Source organism: Aedes albopictus, chromosome 2 (genome assembly GCF_035046485.1).
Source record: "Aedes albopictus strain Foshan chromosome 2, AalbF5, whole genome shotgun sequence".
Lineage (NCBI taxonomy): Eukaryota > Metazoa > Arthropoda > Insecta > Diptera > Culicidae > Aedes > Aedes albopictus.
Window position 1 is genome coordinate 370,354,395 of NC_085137.1, and position 21,373 is coordinate 370,375,767.

The window sequence follows — 21,373 nt, forward strand, 5'->3', positions numbered from 1 at the left end:
TTATAGCTCCGGATTTAATGAACCGAATGCAATGAAATTTTGACTATTTATGACTTATATAATGAGCTTCGAAAAACTTTTGACATAACTAAAAATTCTTAACACGGAAGAAAAATATAATGATTAGATTATTTTTCAAATAAAACACCAAATTTTCTTAAATTTCAACATCGTTTTAAAATTCAAGATGCTAATTATAGTTCATTTAAATTCCCTCTGATTCTCTTGAATACAGATATGTTTTGAAAGAAAGTAACAACATAGGTGACAATTCATTGAAAAAGTAATGGGATGCATATTAAAAATATACCAATTTACTAAAACATCATAAATTTAATAAAATCGCCATAACTTTTTCTCTCGTTAATAACTTCAAGTTGTGTCAAACGTTTTTCAGAGCTCATTATATGAGTCATAAATGGACAAAATTTCATTGCATTCGGTTCATTGAATCCGGACATATAACAGCTCAAAGTTGGCTATAGGATAATTCTACCTTTTTCTAAAATGCTTATAACTTCGTACAGAATAGCCCGATCTTTTCCAAGTTTTTTCCACAAATACACAACTAGTTGACCAACTCACAGTGAAAATTTTAGAATATTTGATGCACTCATCAATAAGTTACAGCTAATTGGACATTTTTTGAAAAGTGGAAATTTTACCTGTCCCGATCATTTTGTCTATACTGTATGCATATATACTTCGGCTTATATCGTTGGAAAAAATCTGAATACATATTTGACGAGATAGGCATTATCAGCACTAGGTGGATTAATCTGAGTTTTTAATGTTTTGCTTTGGTATACGATCTCGAGTGAAGTTTTTATTCCAGAATTCTTATTTTAAAATATGCGAGAGTGCTAGTATAATCTTTGTGATCTAAAACCCTTTATTTAAATTTTATTTTTTAATTGGACATGTTTTTGCATACACTTCCATACTTTTTCTTTTTGGTGTTGGGGGCCGTATGAACACAGCCAACTTCGTATCCTATCTTATTTTTTTTTTGTTTGCATTCACTTATTGAACACACAAATCTTTAGTATGGCTTCGCCTGAAAGCTTCGTGTTATCCATCTGCGCTAAGGAGATCCCCTCGCTCAGCTCAAATTTGCTTATCGTATTATGCCTTGACTAGCTGCATACCTTACTTTCGCTACTCAGGTCGCGGTGCCATACCGTCTCAATTGGACTTGATTGAATTAGACGGCAATGCTTATGGGCCAGCTCTGTACATTCATATTCAAGTGCCTTGGGATCATCTCTACGGATTAGCCCGTCATGTCATTTTTGCACGCGCTCGCGAACGGATCATACGCGTTTCGGTACAACGAAATCGATCTTTACGGTAGAATAAATTGATTGGGGTATCGGTGAAGTGTAACGGTGAGGTGGTGAGACTATGGTGTGATTAAGTTCACGAACTATGCACGATATGGAATTGCACCACATTGCTCTAGAAAAGAGTGAACAAACGGCTTTGTAGCATTTGCTCGACGAATTTACGATCTCAAGTGTATCTTTGTGTCAACATCGAATAAGTAAGAGGACGTCCACATTCTTTTCTAGAAAGATAGAGAGAGAGGTTATCATATCGTCTCCCTATCCAACTGTCGTCTTTGTGATTTATGCTAATTTCTGCAGACAGTTCTTATCACCAGTACAAATGGGGCAAAATACAAGTGGATAACCGTATAAGATGAAACATGCAAGAGAGTGTGCGACACAAGTATTTGCGGATTCGATAAATCAACCAGGGATGTTGATGTGGCCCACAAAAAAAGTGCTTGATAAATTTGAATTATTCCTCAGGGGTCAACGGCAACGAGATCGTGTTTTGCATTCCGGTGCCATAGTGTTCATTGCCTCTGAAGATTGTTGAATAGGACTATTTCATGCTTCATAGTAAGTGACGGATCTATAATAAGATTTCAGCGAAAGATATCTTGTGCATCGATGGCATATTTTTTGTTACACAAATACCAAACGTGGTATCTTTAAAGAAAAATTTAGACATAAAGTACAAAAGATAGATTATTTGATTAAACCACAATATAATTGAACTGACGAAACATGGCATCTTATGTCTTTGGATAAAACTTTCCAGGAATAACTTGATTCGCAAAAAAAAACTCCCATCACATTCCAAATTTGTTATCACTTGAACACAAGATGAAACCGCGCCACTTAAGCCGCCAGATGATGGACATCTCTCCCTCTTCTCGGACAAGATCATTTCCTTATCATATATCAGTAGAACTATTTACTTTTCCGATGCACACTTACCGCTTGCTTACTCTGCTTTTCATTGCTACCAGTTGCAGTGACATCAACTGATGGGCGGACGACAAACGAGACGCCACCACGATCATCCACGGGCATTGTTATCAGCAGCATCGTAGAAAGACACAATACAAGCGCAAAGTCCTACTATCACTTTACCAGATTTCCCAAAGCCGTGTACTGCACCATCATCTTCATTTGTCTCCCCCGACTTACCAACGCCTCAAGCTTCTTTAAATCTTCCCGAGCAAATCCCTCCCGAGAGCGGTAATTAAGTTATAAAAGAGACTAAAAGCGTGAAAATCACTGGCACATATGCTGAAAGGGGCGTCAAGTGAAGTGGCTCCATCCGCGGAATGCTGTTATTACCGCAGTAGCGCCTCGGTGGGATAAATGAGAAGGATTATTACCCCGAAGGAGACCCACACGAATTGTCATCGAGATTGTTTCGGCAGCAGTGAACGAGATGTGTCATGTGTGACGTGTGAACGCAGTTTATGAAACGGTTGACTTGGTGAATGCTAATAGGATTGTTGGCTGCTCGGTCGGAAGAAACAAGCAGTAGGGGGTGAAAATGGGTCTGGAAAGCAAATATCCCGAAATGGAAGAAAACGGAACAAGTACCAATTGTGCTGATGGTGATGTGAAAGAGCTAAAGTTTTCCGTTAACGATAGCGATTTGGGGGAAAATGAACGAACGGAAAAGTATGAAAATTTGAAAAATAGTGAAAAAACTAAAAATGGAGCTGAGTTTGAGAAGATGCTTCCGGACTTTGAGGATATGTTTAAGGACATGCCGCTGACGCAGGACACTACCTGTGGTTTCTGGATATTCAAAGGACTGTTTCTACAAAAGTAAGTAAAGCGTGTATATTAAGATTGAATGTTACCTAAAACATAAAACCTACACGTAAACTATCTTTAAAGAGGCGATTTTAAGGGTGATTTGATTTGATTCGTAATAGAAATTTGTTTGACTTTTTGAGCATATAGTTGGTGATTCAAAGCAGTTAAGGACAAGGTATTTGGAGTACATTGCTCAAAGTTTCTAGAGCACCGTTTTTTAGAACCGTTGAACGAATTTGGATTAAATTGCATCACGCTGTTGACAACCACTGAACAAATACCTTGTCCTTAAGCAAATACGCGATGGTCATACAAAGCAGAAATGCTAAATGATAATCACTATCTCGCCTATCAAATATATTTCCGGTTTTATCTCCAAGCTTTTCACGATTGTACGATTAATCAAATGTGAACAAACTCAAAGCATGTAAAAGAAAGAAATTCAATAAGCGAAGAAGTGTACATAAAAAATTCAAATGAGAAACGCGTTATGGAAAGTTATGAAACTCTAGTTTCAATATGAATATCAAAGCTCATGAGTTTTTTTTATATTTTGCTAAATTGTAAAGAATTTCAACGGAACACAGTTTCCTCGACGATGCATTATACTCATAGACAAAGAAGTATGCGATGTCAAACACGTTCAATATTCCCATTCACGTGATTGAGTAATCACAATCTTGCAGAGTCCATCCCACAGAACGCATCGGCTAGTGCATTGACGAGAACGTCATGTTTACTTCCTCACCACTTTGTCAATCTTTCCGCTTGATTACTGAAACGTTACTCATCAATACAATTCATTGAGTTGGATCTTGTGGCATGTAAGACATCTATCTTATCAACAGCGTACTCCTCGTATGCTCTGTATCATATGTAAGTGTAAGTACCAATACTGGATGGATTACACCAAATTATGAACTTTGATCAGCTGGTATATGAGTAAACATCATCCACAGATATTTTCGACGCATTTGTTTGAAATTAATCAGTTAATAATAGTTTACCAATCGTGTGTGATGCTCATTAATGTTGAAGCGGGAAAAGCTTGAGATAGTTGTATATCATCCAAAAGATGCGTTTTTCCTCAACAGTTTTTCAGCACCTAAAACGCAAGACTTTTCTAAAAAATTGTTTATTTTATTAGGTTAAAGGTGCACATTTCCCCATCTTCCCTAAACAGCGCGCAATCACTTAAATTCTTTGCGCTCCAAATTCTATTTCAGTGATTTTTGGTCTCAACCGATTCAACTTTACGTGTAGTTTGCGTGCATCTGAAGGAAACTTCATTTAAGTAATAGCATGAGGGCGTTTTGCCCCGAAATAATGTGGACGGACACTTTTTTTTCGAATCGCGCGAGACCGATTTTTTGCCAGCTGTTTGAAAACTCCAGTTTTAAACGTGTGGTTAATTGTGGTGCTTCTTTAATTTATTACTGCGGAGCGGACCTGGTTGGATGGTTAGAACACGTGACTATCACGCCGAGGACCTGGGATCGAATCCCACTCCCGGCAAACTTACAAAATGTGAGTTCTTCCTTCGGAAAGCTTGTAAAGCGCGGTTCCCGATATGAATTAACCTCGGTCTAAAAATCTCGTTAATTCAGATAAAAAAATAGTAGTTTACGCAACAAGGTGCAGAATGAAGATTTTTACAGCACGAGTCGTACATTTATCCAACGAGGATTGTCGAGTTGGATAATTACGACGAGTGCTGTAAAAATCGAGTTCTGCACCGAGTTGCGTACAACGTTTTTTGCAACTTCATAAATTACCACATGAGGATAGTTTTTAACAAAACTGTTTCATCAGACTGCACACTGATGTTCATAGCCATGATTATGGAAGTTTGATCATAGCAGGTTATACAGTGCAGTTGTCACAATTTTTCAAACCTGGCTCCAGAAAGCATCAATAAGGTAATCAAGACTGAAAACAGTGCTGTAATGGTTCATTACGTAACGCAAATCAGTGCTGTAATGAACCATTACAGCACTGTTAATTTGGTGTGGGAAAGTAGGCCTTTTCCTGGCAGATTTGCGTGAGGTAAAATGGCCTATTACGATGAGAAGTTGCAAAAAAAATTATTACTATATCACTCTTGAATTCTTCAAATTTAAGTTTGAAATCGAACGGACGAATTTGAAAGAGGAAGGATGCAAATATGACAGCAAAAACAAAAATAATGCGTCCGTGCACGTTCACATACTTCTAGCGGTGCTGAGTACGACCGGAATTTGAAAAAAAAACAAGAAGACAGGAATAATACATTCAGGCATTGCGCGAAAATCAATTGCAACTGTAATTTGTAATTGCTCATATGCTCTAGCAAACAATTATAATAAAGACTTTCATTTGGAAGCTGGCTTGTAATATCAGCTAATGTAAACTTAGCATGTTAAAACTAAATAATGATTCAAACGCAAAAAAAAAATACATTAGTCATTAATTCAGGTGCTAATCAATCAATTGCTCCAGTAATTGCTTCCAAAAAATCGCAAAATTGCATATTTTTTCACATATATTTTTGTATGTGTCCTCGCCCTCTGACCGACATTGCTTTGAATTTTCAGCGAATTCTGGTTAGCTGATTGTTGTTCAGCAAAACATTTTGCTAAAACCTCAATCCAGTTTTTGGTGTTAGGAAAAAAGTTCACCAAACAGGTAGGGGTGGTGGGGGTAAAATGGACAGGGTACAGTTTCATGGCATTTATTGTTTTTTCAAAATGTTTTAACGATTGCACTATGGGGGATTCCCATACAAGCAGGCGGACAAAAATATTTTCGTCATATTTTCGAGGATTTATTAGTATTCTGTAGTTGGTTCGACTAAAATATATTGTTTATGAACATTTTTAAACATCACGACCAAGTTTTGAAAAGGGCGTATTTTCAATATGGTCAAACAACTGATAATGTATAAAAAGTTTGAATTTGTTTTATTTTTAATTTTTTTTTTGTGCTAAGAATGATCAACACTATTGTGTAGTTACTTTCAAAAATGAATTCCAAGGGAATTTGCTTAGAATGTTTGAGAATCGTCGTTTAATCTCAAGGGGTGCGCCCGGGAGGTCTCGTACGTAAAAAACGCTGAATCTCCAAAGACCGCAATTTACCGCAGCATTTCGCATACAAAATCATTAGAGTAGACCTAAAGCTTGATCATAAACTGATTTGGAGCCTGGGAGTGTTTTCATACAATGGTTCAATTATTTCACAAAACCACGTGTTTGTTGGAAAGCTTGCTTCATTATCTTACCAATAATGTATTGAAACCAATAGATAATGATGGGAATAATTAGAAAATATCGATTTGAAATTATGTGTTGTTTTTTTTGCGAAAATTACATTTTTTAGCTTTACTCAACTTTGATACTCAATATCTTTGTAACTACATCAGCTAGAAACTTGAAATTCTAGATTTCTCTTAGTTTATATGTTTATTATCGATAGAAAATTACAGAACAAGCATTAGTGGAAGTCACTTTTCTGATTTTTGTCCGCCTGATATCCTATAGTGGATTGGAGCTTATGCCTAAGCATGAACCATTATTCTTTTACAGATCTTGAACATCAAAATGAAATAAACCTCTTCAAAATGACAAAAACTCTAAAAATCACGTGGAAATGATGTACAATCTGCTTATTATTGCTAAGGTTTTCTCGCAATTTTTTTTTCAAATTATAACAAGTTTTACACCCTAAACCAATAAAGTCCACGTAGAAGAGTTGTTCGCGCAAGGGCGGATAAATGACCCATCGTGATAGGATATTAATTAGGTGGAACACGGTATCGGCTTTCCATTGCAATGGACACAAGTCAACTGATTTATTTGTCTTACATAATATACATCATGGGGTAGAGACATACACTCACACATATACTTCTTTGCACAAACATACTCCCTCCAAAACGAACAGTTTTCAAATATAGTCAAGTCTAACATAAGATCGAAATTACGAACAAATCAAACCTTAAAGTACTGCTAATTAATAAGCACGATTTAGTCAATGGCGAATCCTTCAACCTTAAGGTGTCATATTCATCACTGAACTTTCAAACAAATCATTGACTTTTTGCTTTTCAATGATTGTTTGCCTCGCGTTTTTGAAGTAATAAAAAACGGTCAATTCTGCAGCAACGCAGCAGAAAAAGTATCATCGCAATCACTGCGTGTGAACAAATAGGATGATACTTTTTCCTACAAATATTCGCTTTGGTGACAGACACTTTTAAATTTCGAGCCACATATCCAACGTGGCTGCCGATGCTGATGATGCCGTAAAAAGCCTCAAAAGATTCTCGATCTTTAACGGAGCCCGTAGCCTGAGTAGATCACCTTTTTGTGTTGCGTTAGGGTGAAAGATCTATCAAACCAAACCCTAGTTCTAACTGCTTCCAACTATGGAACATCATATTTTAGTAATTAATGGAAAAACTTTGGTACTTGTTACATTTCATACCTTATTAAAAGTGATAGGTCTCGGTTTGATTCTCGCCACTGAATCAAATTTCAACCATTGCGCAACAATAAAGACAATGTCGCAACCTGAATTTGTTGCGACAATCCACCTAATGCGACATAGGTTTGTCCCAACCTGAACAGAATAGGATGAAGATCATTCACCACAACTTTAGAGATTTTTAATCTTTCCATTGCGATTTTCGAAGGGTAACTTCAAGTCGCTGGTGAGGATCTACGATCAACCAGTTTCGATGTGGGTTAGTAATAATTAAAAATTCACGAGTTGGAACGTACGCAACAAATTCAGCTTCAGTTTTGTCTGCAACAAATATTTTCGAGATCATGTCATTATCTGTAACCAGTTGGAATAAAGAATAATCAAAGCATTCTTTGTTGCTTGTTTTGTGCCTCTTTTGTCCGTCAATTCTCTTCACTGGTTCTAACTGAAATGGATCTTGAAATACGGAAAAATCATACATCAATTGTACAGCGTATGATTTGATTATTATGTATTCGTGCTTTGCCGGCTGTTCGAGTCCGTATGAAGTTGATCATCAATATTAACTTCTTTTTCTCGATCAGCCTAGATAGCTGTGTAGTGTCGGTAGCGATTGTCTCAATTGGCTAAGAATAACACTACGGACCGCCTGTTCCGGTGGTAAGAATCCACCAACAGGTGACCCCTAATTCATGGTGTGATGCGGCTTTATGCTTACCGTGCCTAGGAATGAATGGCTAGGGGGGTCTAATAAAAACCTAACCGCTAACGGAGCCTGTGGAGTACCAGGGCGCCCTCCACAGTATGTAGCCCTTACTGCGCTAACCGGAGCAATGGTGCAGTGGACCTTGTGTTTCTCCGAGACAATCAGCTGCCCTTCTTTAGTCTCACTTGAGGCTAAATAAGGGCGGGATTATGAAGATGTTGTTAATTAGTTTAAATTTTCACCTATATGGTTTCGCATTATGCGATTTACACAGTGTATTCTGTGTATCCTCGCCTTTGGCGTTTTCCAATCGATACCGATTTGGTTTTATTGTTGCTGTTCTTTGTTGTGCTGTTGTTGCGAAGAGTTTAATCTTACCTAGTTTGGGTAGTGGCTACGGTTAAGATAGCTCAGATCAATCTTCAGCATAAAAGAACAGCAACGATCAATCTTTGCAGACTTATGCAAAATGGTACAGCCCAAGTGGCCTTGGTACAAGAACCTTACTTTCGTAAGGGAAATTTCTATCTAGGAAACCTTATGAACCCGGTGTTTGCCACTTTCAGTAAACATGAAATGGCAAACTCGCGTGTCATGCCTCGAGCCTGTGTGCTTGTCAACAACGCAATAGTTGCTACACTCATCTCTGAACTAACCACCAGAGATGTATGTGCTATCACAATTGATGTATCTGTTGGAAACCTCAACAGGAAATACGTCTATTGTTCTGTGTATTTACCGCATGATGAACCATCCCCTACGGATGCTTTCAAACAAGTCATCGCATACTGCACTTCAAAAGGCCTTCCGCTAATTGTTGGCAGTGATGCTAATGCTCACCATATCATCTGGGGCAGCTCAGACATTAACTTGAGAGGCTCCAGTTTGATGGAGTACTTAGGTAGTACAGATCTTGCATTACTTAACATAGGCAACCGCCCAACCTTCATGGTATCTGCTAGAGAGGAAGTGTTAGATATAACGCTTTGCTCTAGCAGAATTAGTCACGAGCTGACCAACTGGCATGTGTCAGATGAAGAATCTTTATCTGACCATCGCTACATCTTTTTAGAACATTTAAATGTTACTTCGCAAACATTACGTTTCAGGAATCCTCGGTCAACAAACTGGGATCTTTATACTGATTTGGTTGCAGCCAAATTTCATGGATATTCACCATCCATTGACACTCCAAGTGATTTAGATGATGCCGTTGATACTACAACGACCTTCATCATAGAAGCTTTTGAAGAAGCATGCCCTCTACGGTCTGTGAAGATCACAAGAGGAACCCCTTGGTGGAACTCTGATCTGGCGAAACTCAGGAAACAATGTAGAAAGAGTTGGAACAGACGACGTTCGGCTGGTTCGGAGGCTTTCAGGTCGGCTCGCATGGCCTACAGGAAAGCTCTCCGGTCTGCTGAACGATCCGGCTGGAAAAACCTTTGTACAAATGTTTCCAGCTTGAGTGAAGTCAGTCGGTTAAACAAAATCCTTGCGAAATCTAAGGATTTCCGAGTGAACGAACTTCGTTTGCCAAATGGCGATCTGACTTCCTCTGATGAGGAAGTTCTGGAATGCTTATTCAGCACACACTTCCCTGGATGTGTAGATATTACATCTTCGGATGATCCTGATGTCTTTTCTTGTAGTTATGATTCTTTAGCTTCGGCTCGGAGTATTGTTACTATAGAATCGATTGAGTGGGCTCTTAATAGCTTTGCTCCTTTCAAATCTCCTGGGGCAGATGGGATTTATCCAATTTTGCTTCAGAAGGGATTTGATTATTTCAAACATGTTTTGAAAAAACTACTTGTTTGCAGTTTTGCTACAGGGTATATTCCCAAATCCTGGAGGGATATTACTGTAAAGTTTATTCCGAAAGTGGGTCGTGCGTCGTATGAAGAAGCAAAGAGTTTCAGACCTATCAGTTTGACCTCTTTTCTTCTGAAATGCTTAGAACGCATTGTGGATCATCACATCCGTGATGTTCATCTGGCCAACGTGCCTCTTCATGTGAACCAACATGCCTACCAATCTGGTAAGTCCACTGTGACTCTTTTACACAAGGTTGTTTACGATATCGAGAAAGCATTCGCTCAAAAGCAATCTTGTTTGGGTGTTTTCTTAGATATCGAGGGTGCCTTTGACAACGTGCCTTTCGATGCCATATTGGAAGCCGCACGGAGTCATGGTATATCTCCAATGATTTCCAATTGGATTCACCAAATGCTCAAAAACCGATATCTCTTCTCGACATTGCGTCTAGCAGGGATTAGGAAATTGAGTGTTTGTGGATGCCCCCAAGGGGGAGTCTTATCACCGCTTTTGTGGAATCTCGTAGCAGATACGCTATTGAGGCAACTCAATAATAGCGGTTTTCCTACTTATGGTTTTGCCGACGACTACCTAACATTGTTAGTTGGTATGTGCATCAGCACCCTTTTCGACCTGATGCAAAACGCCCTTCAGGTAGTTGAGGGTTGGTGTCGCCAATATGGCCTTTCGGTTAATCCGAGTAAAACATCTATTGTTCTTTTCACGGAAAGGCGAAACCGTAATGGCGTTCGACCTTTGCGACTCTTTGATTCTGAAATCGATGTGACTGAACAGGTAAAGTACGTTGGAGTCATTCTTGATTCCAAGCTTTCCTGGACACCTCACATTGAGTTCAGAATCAAGAAAGCTTGTATGGCCTTTGGGCAATGCCGGCGTACTTTTGGTACAACTTGGGGTCTAAAACCCAAGTATATCAAATGGATCTTCACAACTGTGGTTCGGCCAATATTGGCTTATGGATGTCTTGTGTGGTGGCAAAAGGGTGAAGTGAGAACGGTCCAATCAAAATTAGGCCATCTCCAAAGGATGTGCTTAATGGCGATGTCTGGGGCGTTCTCTTCAACTCCTACGGCAGCGCTCGAAGTTCTCTTTGACGTTGCCCCACTACACATTCATCTCAAACAAGAAGCCCTTTCTTGCACTTACCGGTTACGGGTACTCGGTCTACTAGAGGAAACTCCTGTGAACCGCACATCAACACACACCTCGTTGTTTCCACTTTTAGTGAATTGGGACAAAATTGTCCTTGCTCCAAGTGATCTTACAATTGCTTGTAATTTTCCATATAGGACATTTTCCACGAAATTCCCTTCCCGGGAAGAGTGGACATCTGGTTATCTGGAAAGAAGTATTTCAGACGGCATCGTATGTTACACTGATGGCTCCCTTCTCGAAGGTCGAGCAGGTGCTGGTGTTTATTCTCGTGAGCTAAGGCTGTATCAGTCTTATTCACTTGGTAGACACTGCACCGTTTTTCAGGCCGAAATCTTTGCTCTTATGTGTGGAGTGCAATCAGCACTTCAGCAGCACGTAATGGGCAAAGTAATATACTTCTGTTCAGATAGCCAGGCTGCTATTAAAGCACTTGCTTCGGCCAACTCCAGGTCGAAGATAGTTATCGCTTGTCGAGCTCAAATCGAGGAGCTGAATTCAGCAAACGCTGTTCACCTTGTATGGGTACCTGGCCATTCTTCCATCGCTGGAAATGAATTGGCTGATGAGTTAGCTCGCACTGGAGCATCACATGACTTCATTGGCCCTGAGCCAGCTATTCCGGTATCCAAGTGTTGGGTAAAGCTTCAGATTGACATCTGGGCTGCCACTCAGCACAAACAATACTGGAATAGTTTGGAGTCATGTCGTCAAACCAAATTGTATAGTGCTGAGCCATCTCTACGGGTGGCGAAGTATCTAACTAATCTGTCTAAGCAGAATTGCAGCATGCTGGTCAAAGCATTGACTGGCCACTGCCGACTCAGCTATCACATGGCGAATATTCAGCAAGCTGATTCATTTGCCTGTGATAGCTGTGAATCCGATTATGGAACTTCGTATCATTTGATATGTAACTGTCCAGTTTTCGCGCAACTGCGTTTCCGAGTATTCGGTAAACACTTATTAAGTGAAATTGACTTCAGAAACCTGAATCTTCAGGATATTCTGTTGTTCTTAACCCGCTGTGGTAAAGAGCTATAGGCTCTCTTTCGCTTTATGCGTTATTACAGTGCCCTTTTCAGGGCGCTGTTTGAACCCATTGTGGTACGCTTGTGCGTTAGTACCCTCTTCCAGGGTATTTTTCCTATTTCCCTACCTGTCCCTATCCCCATCCAAATCCTTTTTCCTTCCTTTTCCCTCAGGTAGATGATGAAATAGGCTGTTATTTTGGCGATGGCACAAATGTCCCAAATGGAGGATAACGTGCCTCTGGAGCCGGCCTTCTGATACCTGATACCGTCAATTCTCTTCACTGGTTCTAACTGAAATGGATCTTGAAATACGGAAAAATGGGTTAGTGCGTTAACTAGTTTCTTATTAAGGACAAGGTATTTGGAGTACATAGCTCAAAATTTCTGGAGCACTTTTTGTTGACCTACCCGTGTCACTTCAAAATATCAATCCACATCCCGAATAAAACGGTATCATACATCAATTGTACAGCGTATGATTTGATTATTATGTATTCGTGCTATCATTCATTCATTTATTTAGTACAACATCAAATTCAAGATAAAACTGAATCAACAATATTTCTCCATAATACACGGTTCGTGGCTGCCGCTCTCCATCCTCGGTCACGCCTGATGCTCGCCAAGTCTCGCTCTACCTGGTCCGCCCATCATGCTCTCTGCGCTCCACGCCTCCTTGTGCCAACCGGATCAGTTGCAAACACCAGCTTTGCAGGGTTGTTGTCCGGCATTCTTGCAACATGCCCTGCCCACCGTATCCTTCCGGCTTTGGCCACCTTCTGGATGCTGGGTTCGCCGTAAAGTGCAGCAAGCTCGTGGTTCATCCTTCTCCACCACACACCGTTCTCCTGCACACCGCCGAAGATCGTCCTTAGCACGCGTCGCTCGAAAACTCCGAGAGCTTGCAGGTCCTCCTCGAGCATGGTCCATGTCTCGTGCCCGTTGAGGACCACCTTATTAGCGTTTTGTACATGGTGCATTTGGTGCGTGGGTGAATCTTTTTCGTCCGCAGTTTCTTCTGGAGCTCATATTAGGCCCGACTTCCGCTGATGATGCGCCTCCGAATTTCATGGCTCACGTTGTTGTCAGCCGTCAGTAAGAATCCGAGGTAGACGAATTCCTCCGTAGGTAGACGAAAGTATCCCCGTCAATCGTAACAATTCTACATGGTAAAAAATCTGCACTCTGATATGAGCAGATTGGCACTCGAATGCGCACTACTGTCCAAACAGTTTGTAATCATCTAATTAACATTTGAAAAAGAACATCCAATGCCTCTTCAGTTTTACTGGAAGTGCACTTCAATCCATTGTTCACAATGTTTTGATTTCAAAATAAAAAATAAAAAAGTGTACCCCCCGCAACACTAAGATTCGATACCAGGACCTTGAGATTCTCGGTCTTCTGCTTTACCACCACACTACTTCACATCTGATAATAATGTGCGAATCGAAGCGAAACACTTTCTACCATCTGTCATCTATATTTACTTTCATGCCCAAAACAGTCATTACCAAATCAACAGCTTTTCACTTTGGATTGTAGGGGTAATCAAAATTGTAGTAGGTAATCAAAAGTTGAACCAAATTGTGGCTTTCCGAAGTAGCGCCAAATTTGAAGGATTGTTTCTCCCACATGGAAATAATTTACTACGGCAAAATCGTATGTACATGAAAGCCACAGGTATAAGCTTTCTGTTAAGTGGTAAATTGCTTTGTACATTAATTGGTATTACTTTGTACATTAATTAGCGCAAATCGAAGTGATTTTCAGTTGATTTCTTCTGTGGGTTTGTTTTGGTTCTCAAATCAAAACTGACAGCATTGCGATTTAAAACGGAAAAGAATTTCTAAGCATGTTGATTGGGACGTTGAATAGTTAAGGGATTTTTCCCTTACATCCAGCGTGCAGAATTTTTATCTGTCCCAGACGGATCCGGTCATGTTCGGTTCCGCCTACCAGCATGTACTTTGTTTTTGAGGCATTCACCACCAGTCCTTTGCTGCTTCGCGTTTCAGGCGGGTGTACTGCTTTGTCACCGTTCCAATTGTTCTGGCAATAATGTCCATGTTGTCCGCAAAGCAAAGCAAAGCAAAGATAATCGTACACATCGTAGTTGCTACTCCATGATTGACCAGAACAATCGAAGTTGCACAGAGATCCAATGAATGGCGCTTGGGACTAGCTACACACTCTCAATGTGTACAATTCGAGAGTTCAAAATTTTAAAGTCAATAACGGCGCCGGACACGTCCTCGGGAAAGGGGAAGGAATGTTAGTTCGACAACCCTTGTTACTAGAAACCGCGGAATCTACAGCATCTCCACAGTTGTCTCGGGAAGGAGTATTTGTTAGTAGTAGGTAGGGTAGGGTAGGAGTATTTGTTAGTTAGTAGGTAAGGTGTGGATCTTAGAGCCACCTTTGGTAGGTGATATGAACCACTAGTTATATATAAACACACGCCGCGGTTTTCATCCCGAATATGATTTATTTGGTCGCGATAGTAAGGGTAATGCACATACGTCAAAGATCGTTCTATATTAAACACGTCACCGCATCGATCGTTTACACTACCGTGAAACCCGACTTTCCCACGATAGTTATCGCGCGCTTCTGGTTCGGCTTTCAATATTCGCGTCCCCATCGCCCAACCGAGAAAATCGCCCGACTCACGGAAATAGTCGCGCGTTTCCCACAAAATTGAACTTAAAGTATACGGAAAATAAACTTTCAAGCTTAGATAGCTATTTTCGAGTTATATATTTTACTAAGAGTAATGCCATGTGTTACCTGTGATCGACAGCCGTTGAGGTAATTAAGCAAATTATTTTAAATTTGCTCAATGATTGTTGTGAACTGCAATCACTTTCTTCGCACATTTTTATCGCTTCAATATTAGGCCTGCACAAGAACAACAAGATTAATTTGCAGATAGGGTATCGCGCGACTTGGGCGGTGGCTTCTATATTCGTCTGTTTTCCACTATAACTCAGTCAATTTTGAAGCAATTGACTTGAAATGTTGTACACAGGTAGATACTATGCCTATCTCACCACATTCCAAAAGTTGTGTCAATTGGTTCAAATTTGACTGAGTTATAGTGGAAAACAGACGAATATAGAAGCCACCGCCCAAGTCGCGCGATACCCTAATACAGACTCCAGGAGACCTCATGAAAACGCATTGGCGAAATTACCCCAACTTCTTGTAGTATGTAAAGAAAAAAAAATCGGAATGATCTCGCCCAGTTCCATGTCGTCGGATGACCACAACCACTCCTTAACTCCTTCAATTAGCTTCTTTAGCGGTGTTGAGATAATTCCATATTCCGAATCTGCATACTAAACTGCACCGGACTACAATTTTTTATGAATTTTGGTGCCCGGGAACCTATTTTTAAAATCAGTTTGAAGTTTATATGAGAGCGATTTATCGAATCACCCCTCGTCGCATTTTGTACTGGGCGGAGCAGTCAAACAGTTCCCCAGCTGTCAAAAGGTGATTTCAAAAAATTTCTTTGAAATTGATTTTAGGTACCAAAATAAAGTTCTAAAAATCTGAAAAAAAAAATCATAGTGCTTCAGAAAAAGGTGTCCTTTCGTATAAAATAAAAGAAAAAACAGTACATTTTTTAAAACTTAAAAACTCAATTTTCTGCAATACTGTTTGCTACCAAGGGTGCATCCATTTTTATCACTTCACGAGGAAGGACAATGTGCACCTGCCCCAAACACGTGTCACTTTTTCCTTCGAACAATGCAACGCGACCGAGATTTTCATCGCAACTGCCCCAAACACGCATCATTTTTTCAATTTTTCCTTCGAACAAAGCCACCCGATCGCGGTCCCATCGCAATTCCGAACAGCATGGCTTTCTATGTAAGGTACACCGAGGTAAGTTGGTACGGGTGGGGCAAGATGAAACAGCGGGTTAACATGAGGTTATCCAATGATAGTAAACAGTTTGAATATCATAGCACATAGTTTTTGATTTAAACAATCTTTTGCCGTAGGAAAAATGTTCAAATTATATTAAAATCTACTTCATAACTTCGCGTTTCATCTTGCCCCACCCGTTTCAACTTGCCCCGGTGTACCTTAAATGGAAAATTTATAATCTTGAAAATATGTATCCGGGGTAATAAGTCATTTGGGGAAATGAAATTCGGGCCTGTCCATAAGCTCGAAAGGGAGAGGGGAGCCTTGGCCAAAGTGTACGCTATAGCTATTTTTAAAAAAATGTATGGACGAAAGTCTACGGTGGAGGAGGCGGGAGGGGGGGGGAGGGGACGGTGTTTCTGAGATGACCAAAAATAAGTCTACGTAGTTTATGGACAGCACCTTCGGGGAAATGGCATATAGTCGACACTATGATCAATAACAGCGTCTACCCTAGATGCTCTGGATTACCTGAATTATTCTTGTATTGACCTCTGTTTTACAAATTATACTGATTTTCTCAAAACCTCAATGATCACTTACCAACTTACCATTTTCTGTCAATTTCTTGGCCTTGCAATATTAACGATTATTCCACTATATAAATTAAATAAAAATTGTTTTCCAATATTTTTTTTTCAGATTTGCCAACAAAAAAGCCTACGTGTTCTTGTACGGTGTCGTCGGATGCATATTTTCCGCTACTTATGCGTACACTCATTGCACAATTATGGGTCACACACAATTATTAGTCACTTTCCACTTTAATAGATAAATACTAATTAATTACAAGCTTTTGTTAGCCATTATCATTTTTCGTTGATGAGTTGATTTGTTTTGTGTCACTATACGTATCGCACACGGGCTTATACGTCGAAACATACATATTTTCAGTAATCTTTTGTTCGGCATAAAACCATCTGTCAAAGTAACGCTTCGATTGTGAACATCGGAAAATGCGTGCGCTGCTTTCGTAAGCTCTGTAAAAGCGAGCTTCAGTGAGTTTCAAGTGCAAAATGGTATCGTCACCAGAATAAAGGTATAATTTACGTTCTAAATGTATAAATTCATGTGACTGCAGCTAATTAAAGTTTATTTCAGGCAAAATTTAAGTGACTCATTATTGTGCCAATGAACATCGAAAATCACACAATTATGGGTCACTTTTTGTGCAGCATAATATTGACAGTTCTGCGTACATGGTCATTGCATACTTTTAGGCGTTTATCGGTGGTTGTGTTGAAGATTTTATCCCAATTTTGAAAAATTGATTCCAAATCGCGAAAACACGCTTCGTTAAGAGGTTTGAGACCAGTTTTAGATTCTACTATAGTTGATCTATCGAGAATAAGTGATCATTCATTGAAAAAATAGACAAAACATTATTGTTGAACCGATTCCTCTTGAGTGACCCATAATAGGAAACAAATTGACCCATAATTGTTACACAGCCAATTTTGACCCATTATTGTGGTTTTCATTATTCACCAATATTTTAGTAATTTTCACCGTCTAAAGTGAATTTTACAAGCAATTTTTTATATAAAACAATAAAAAGGAGTTTCAATGAAGAGAATATAAAATAAAAATAATGAAAGTGTTATTTTTGTATGTAAAACAACTCATTTTATGAAATGATTGTTCCTTGAGTGACCCATAATTGTGCAATGAGTGTACTTCAACGGTACAATAACAACCTTAGAGAAGCGATATAAAATTCCTAGTAAAAATACCGGCATTATCTCGGTCGGAAACGACATCAGTTCGTTGTTTCTGTCAGCCATTCTCAGTTACTATGCTGGCAAGGGTCACCGGCCTCGGTGGATAGCATTCGGTTTGTTCACCATAGTGTTGTTCTGTTGGCTGAATGCAGTTCCCCATCTGTTGTACGGTCCGGGCGAAGCAGCCCTTTTGTTGACCACAGAACACGGAGCCAGCTATGACGAGGACCAGATCAAGGAAGTGTTCGAAGCGCAGAAAGCGAAAACGCTGTGCCGGGGCAATGGTACTCGAGGCGCCGAATGCGAAGTGGAAGAAGGCAACATGGCCCCACAGGTTGTGCTGTTCGTGGCGCAGTTCATTTCCGGCATTGGAAGCTCGCTGTATTACACTTTGGGTGTTTCATACATGGATGATAATATCAAAAAATCGAAAACTCCAGCACTGGTTAGTGAGTATCCGGTTGCAAATGATTGGCGCGTTTTACCACAACTGTCATTGTTCTTCTATTTCAAGGTGTGTCGTATTTCCTGAGAATGCTGGGCCCCGCCATTGGTTACACGTTGGCATCCTATTGCTTGAAGTTGTACATTTCACCATCAATGACTCCAACGATCACAAATAATGATCCTCGATGGTTGGGAGCTTGGTGGCTTGGATGGCTGGTGCTAGGATTAGTTCTGGCGTTCTTCGCATTGTTCATTGGGATGTTCCCGAAACAACTACCAAGAGCAGCCATAAGAAAACGAATAGCCACCGAGAAACAAAAACTTGGGATGAAGTTAAGCGAAGTTAAGAAAGAGAATGAATTGCCGGCATCATTCAAAGACATGATGATAACCTTTAAACGGTTACTGAAGAATAAAATTCTGATGTTGAACAACATTGCTTCAGTATTCTACTTCTTTGGGTTCATGCCATACTGGATATTCACACCGAAGTACATCGAGACCCAATACAAACAATCGGCTTCTACATCCAGTTTGGTAACTGGTACAGTGGCACTGGCATTCTCCGCTATTGGAGTATTGCTGTCAGGAATCGTAATTTCAAAGTACAAACCAAGAGCTCGATACATGGCAGCCTGGAACGTTTTGGTGGGACTACTTTCCGTAATGGGCATGGTAACTTATGCGTTCTTGGGATGTACAGCTGCTGAAAATTCCGTTATAGTAAATCATGCGTCCAGGTAATTTCTAATTTATTATATTCGGAAGTTTTTAATACATTATACAATTCCACCTTTTTGTATTTGCAGCACCGATTTAATCCCTACCTGTAATTCCAACTGCCAATGTGATTATGTGAAGTACTCACCGATCTGCGGAGAGGATGGCAACACATATATTTCTGCGTGTCATGCCGGTTGCAAACAGCAGTATCAAAATGGGGATCTCAAGGTTAGTGAACTAGATTAGCATTTTGTCATCCGATCTGATCATGTTATCTTATCGCACACTCTCTTCTCACAATAACGGAACATTATCAAACATCACCTCTATTTTCATTATCGCAGGTTTACGACGACTGCTCTTGCATTTCTGGAAGAAACTATTCCACCGCGAATCCAGTGCTCGAGAGGTTACTGACAGCAAATAGCTCAATAGACAGTTCATATTCCCTCACGTATAGTCAGTTGGTAAGATGCTGCTTCATTACTTGAAAGTACAAACAAAAACTCTACCGATGATTGACATTTTAGGCTGCTCGGGGAGGTAAAGCCCTGGCTGGACCATGCCCATTGAACTGTCAGAAAGAATTCATCACCTTCCTGGTGGTGATGTGTTTCCTGAAATTTTCCGGTGCCACCGGTCGGGCCAGTAACTTCTTGGTATCGGTGCGATGTGTCGACGAAAAGGATAAAACCGTTTCGATGGGATTCGGTATGATGCTCCTAAGTTTGCTATCTTTCATACCGAGTCCGATCTTTTTCGGGCTGGTACTGGATAAGACCTGCCTGGTATGGGGAAAAACATGCTCTGGAAAAGGCAACTGCTGGTTGTATGATGGAGAATCGTTGAGGTAGATGGTTGTGATTTAAATCGTTATCAAAAAATTCTATATTTTCTTTCGCGCACAGGTACCTCATGAACTTCATTGCTGCTGCATTTGTTCTGGCTGGAACCCTAGTGGATTGCGGTGTATGGTATTATGTGAAAGATCTGAAAATATTTGACGACGAAGTCAAAGACAAGGAAATTGCTCTTGCTGAGAAGGAAGAAGAAATCACAACTGACCGGCCATCATAGCAGTGTGCAAATACGATCTGTTAGTGTGTAATTTTGGGAACATTCCAAAAAATTGTTTGTACATTAAATTAAAGTAAATAAATTTAGATGACATCATCTCACGGACTCCTTCATACTATAAAAAAATAATTTGAGCAGTGTTATACCCTTTCACTGAAACAGTGCTTCCCAAACTGTGCGCTGCGGCGCCCTGGTGCGCCGTGAACATCTCTCAGGTGCGCCGCAGGTTCTTGGGCCCAAACACAAAAGAACAAACTCTTAATATTGAAGGCAGAATATATTTTTAGCTGTTTTTGTATTGTTTTGTAAAACTAGTGTAATCTCAAACCCTTTTTTGTATTCGATACCAATGATTTGGCTTTTTTGTGGAAGACTTCAGAAGAAAGTCATTCAAAGGAGGTTTCCCTCTTCTAAATTTTCAGTTAAATAGTAAATATTCCAAAGTCTACGAATGTTTTCCGGAATTTATTACAACCTCATGAAACATTTAGATTTTTTCAAAATTTTTATATTTCCGGAATTTTGAAAATTTTGGTAAGAATCTCAATTTGTTGGACTTTTTGTAATTCGGCTAAGTTTTCGATTTAATCAATAACTTGTCATTCAAAGTAGATATTTCAAGAAACTGTTTTTAAGTTCGTTCCATAATACTGTCATTTAAAATTACTGTCAATCTCCATGGGGATTGCAGGTCTTCGTGCTGTTTTTTTGTTTTGTTTTTATTAACGTGTATTTTTACATTGAGCTAATTCTACACTTAATTTTCGTGCTGTCTCAAAAGTTTCGGTATGACATTTTTACTTACATCACTATCATAACTTGTTAGTTTATCTCGCTCCTTATCGTAAAAAAATCTGCGACAATTTATGTGACGATTTCATGCATGATTCTGGAACCGCCTTTTTTGAGTTGTTGAGTTGAGTTGAGTTTTTTGAATTCCGAATACAAAAACATGACCCCTTACCGTCACTGTCAGCCATTCTGGCAGCTTCTGAACAATTCATTTTTATATCTAGCTACTTTATCGGCGCTGCAGTCTTGGGGAATCAAAACGACTGTTTTAGATTTGTCCCGACGTTTCGACTCTGTTTCGAGTCGAAACAGAGTCGAAACGTCGGGACAAATCTAAAACAGTCGTTT

General features: G+C 39.7%; 1 protein-coding gene across 2 annotated transcripts; it reads left to right on the top strand.

Moving 5' to 3' along the window:
* Positions 1-1,321: 1,321 nt before the first annotated feature.
* On the top strand, positions 1,322-20,336 carry LOC115254608 (solute carrier organic anion transporter family member 74D-like). 2 transcript variants are annotated; one of them, XM_062852943.1, is made up of 9 exons: positions 1,322-1,543; positions 2,321-3,140; positions 16,908-16,976; positions 17,939-18,435; positions 18,501-19,173; positions 19,243-19,384; positions 19,501-19,623; positions 19,687-20,006; positions 20,065-20,336. In XM_062852943.1, exons 2-9 carry the CDS (start codon positions 2,860-2,862, stop codon positions 20,231-20,233), a joined length of 2,274 nt encoding a protein of 757 aa, XP_062708927.1. In that variant the 5' UTR covers positions 1,322-1,543; positions 2,321-2,859; the 3' UTR covers positions 20,234-20,336. The 2 variants fall into 2 exon arrangements, with proteins under 2 accessions (XP_062708927.1, XP_062708928.1); XM_062852944.1 differs by lacking the exon at positions 1,322-1,543 and having other exon boundaries at positions 2,189-3,140.
* Positions 20,337-21,373: the final 1,037 nt, after the last annotated feature.

Bases quoted from the DNA above. Each gene is read 5' to 3' on its own strand.
- LOC115254608 (XM_062852943.1), top strand. From the start codon at position 2,860: ATGGGTCTGGAAAGCAAATATCCCGAAATGGAAGAAAACGGAACAAGT. The intron at 18,436-18,500 runs GTGAGTATCCGG...TTCTATTTCAAG, and splicing joins GAAAACTCCAGCACTGGTTA to GTGTGTCGTATTTCCTGAGA. The intron at 20,007-20,064 runs GTAGATGGTTGT...TTTCGCGCACAG, and splicing joins TATGATGGAGAATCGTTGAG to GTACCTCATGAACTTCATTG.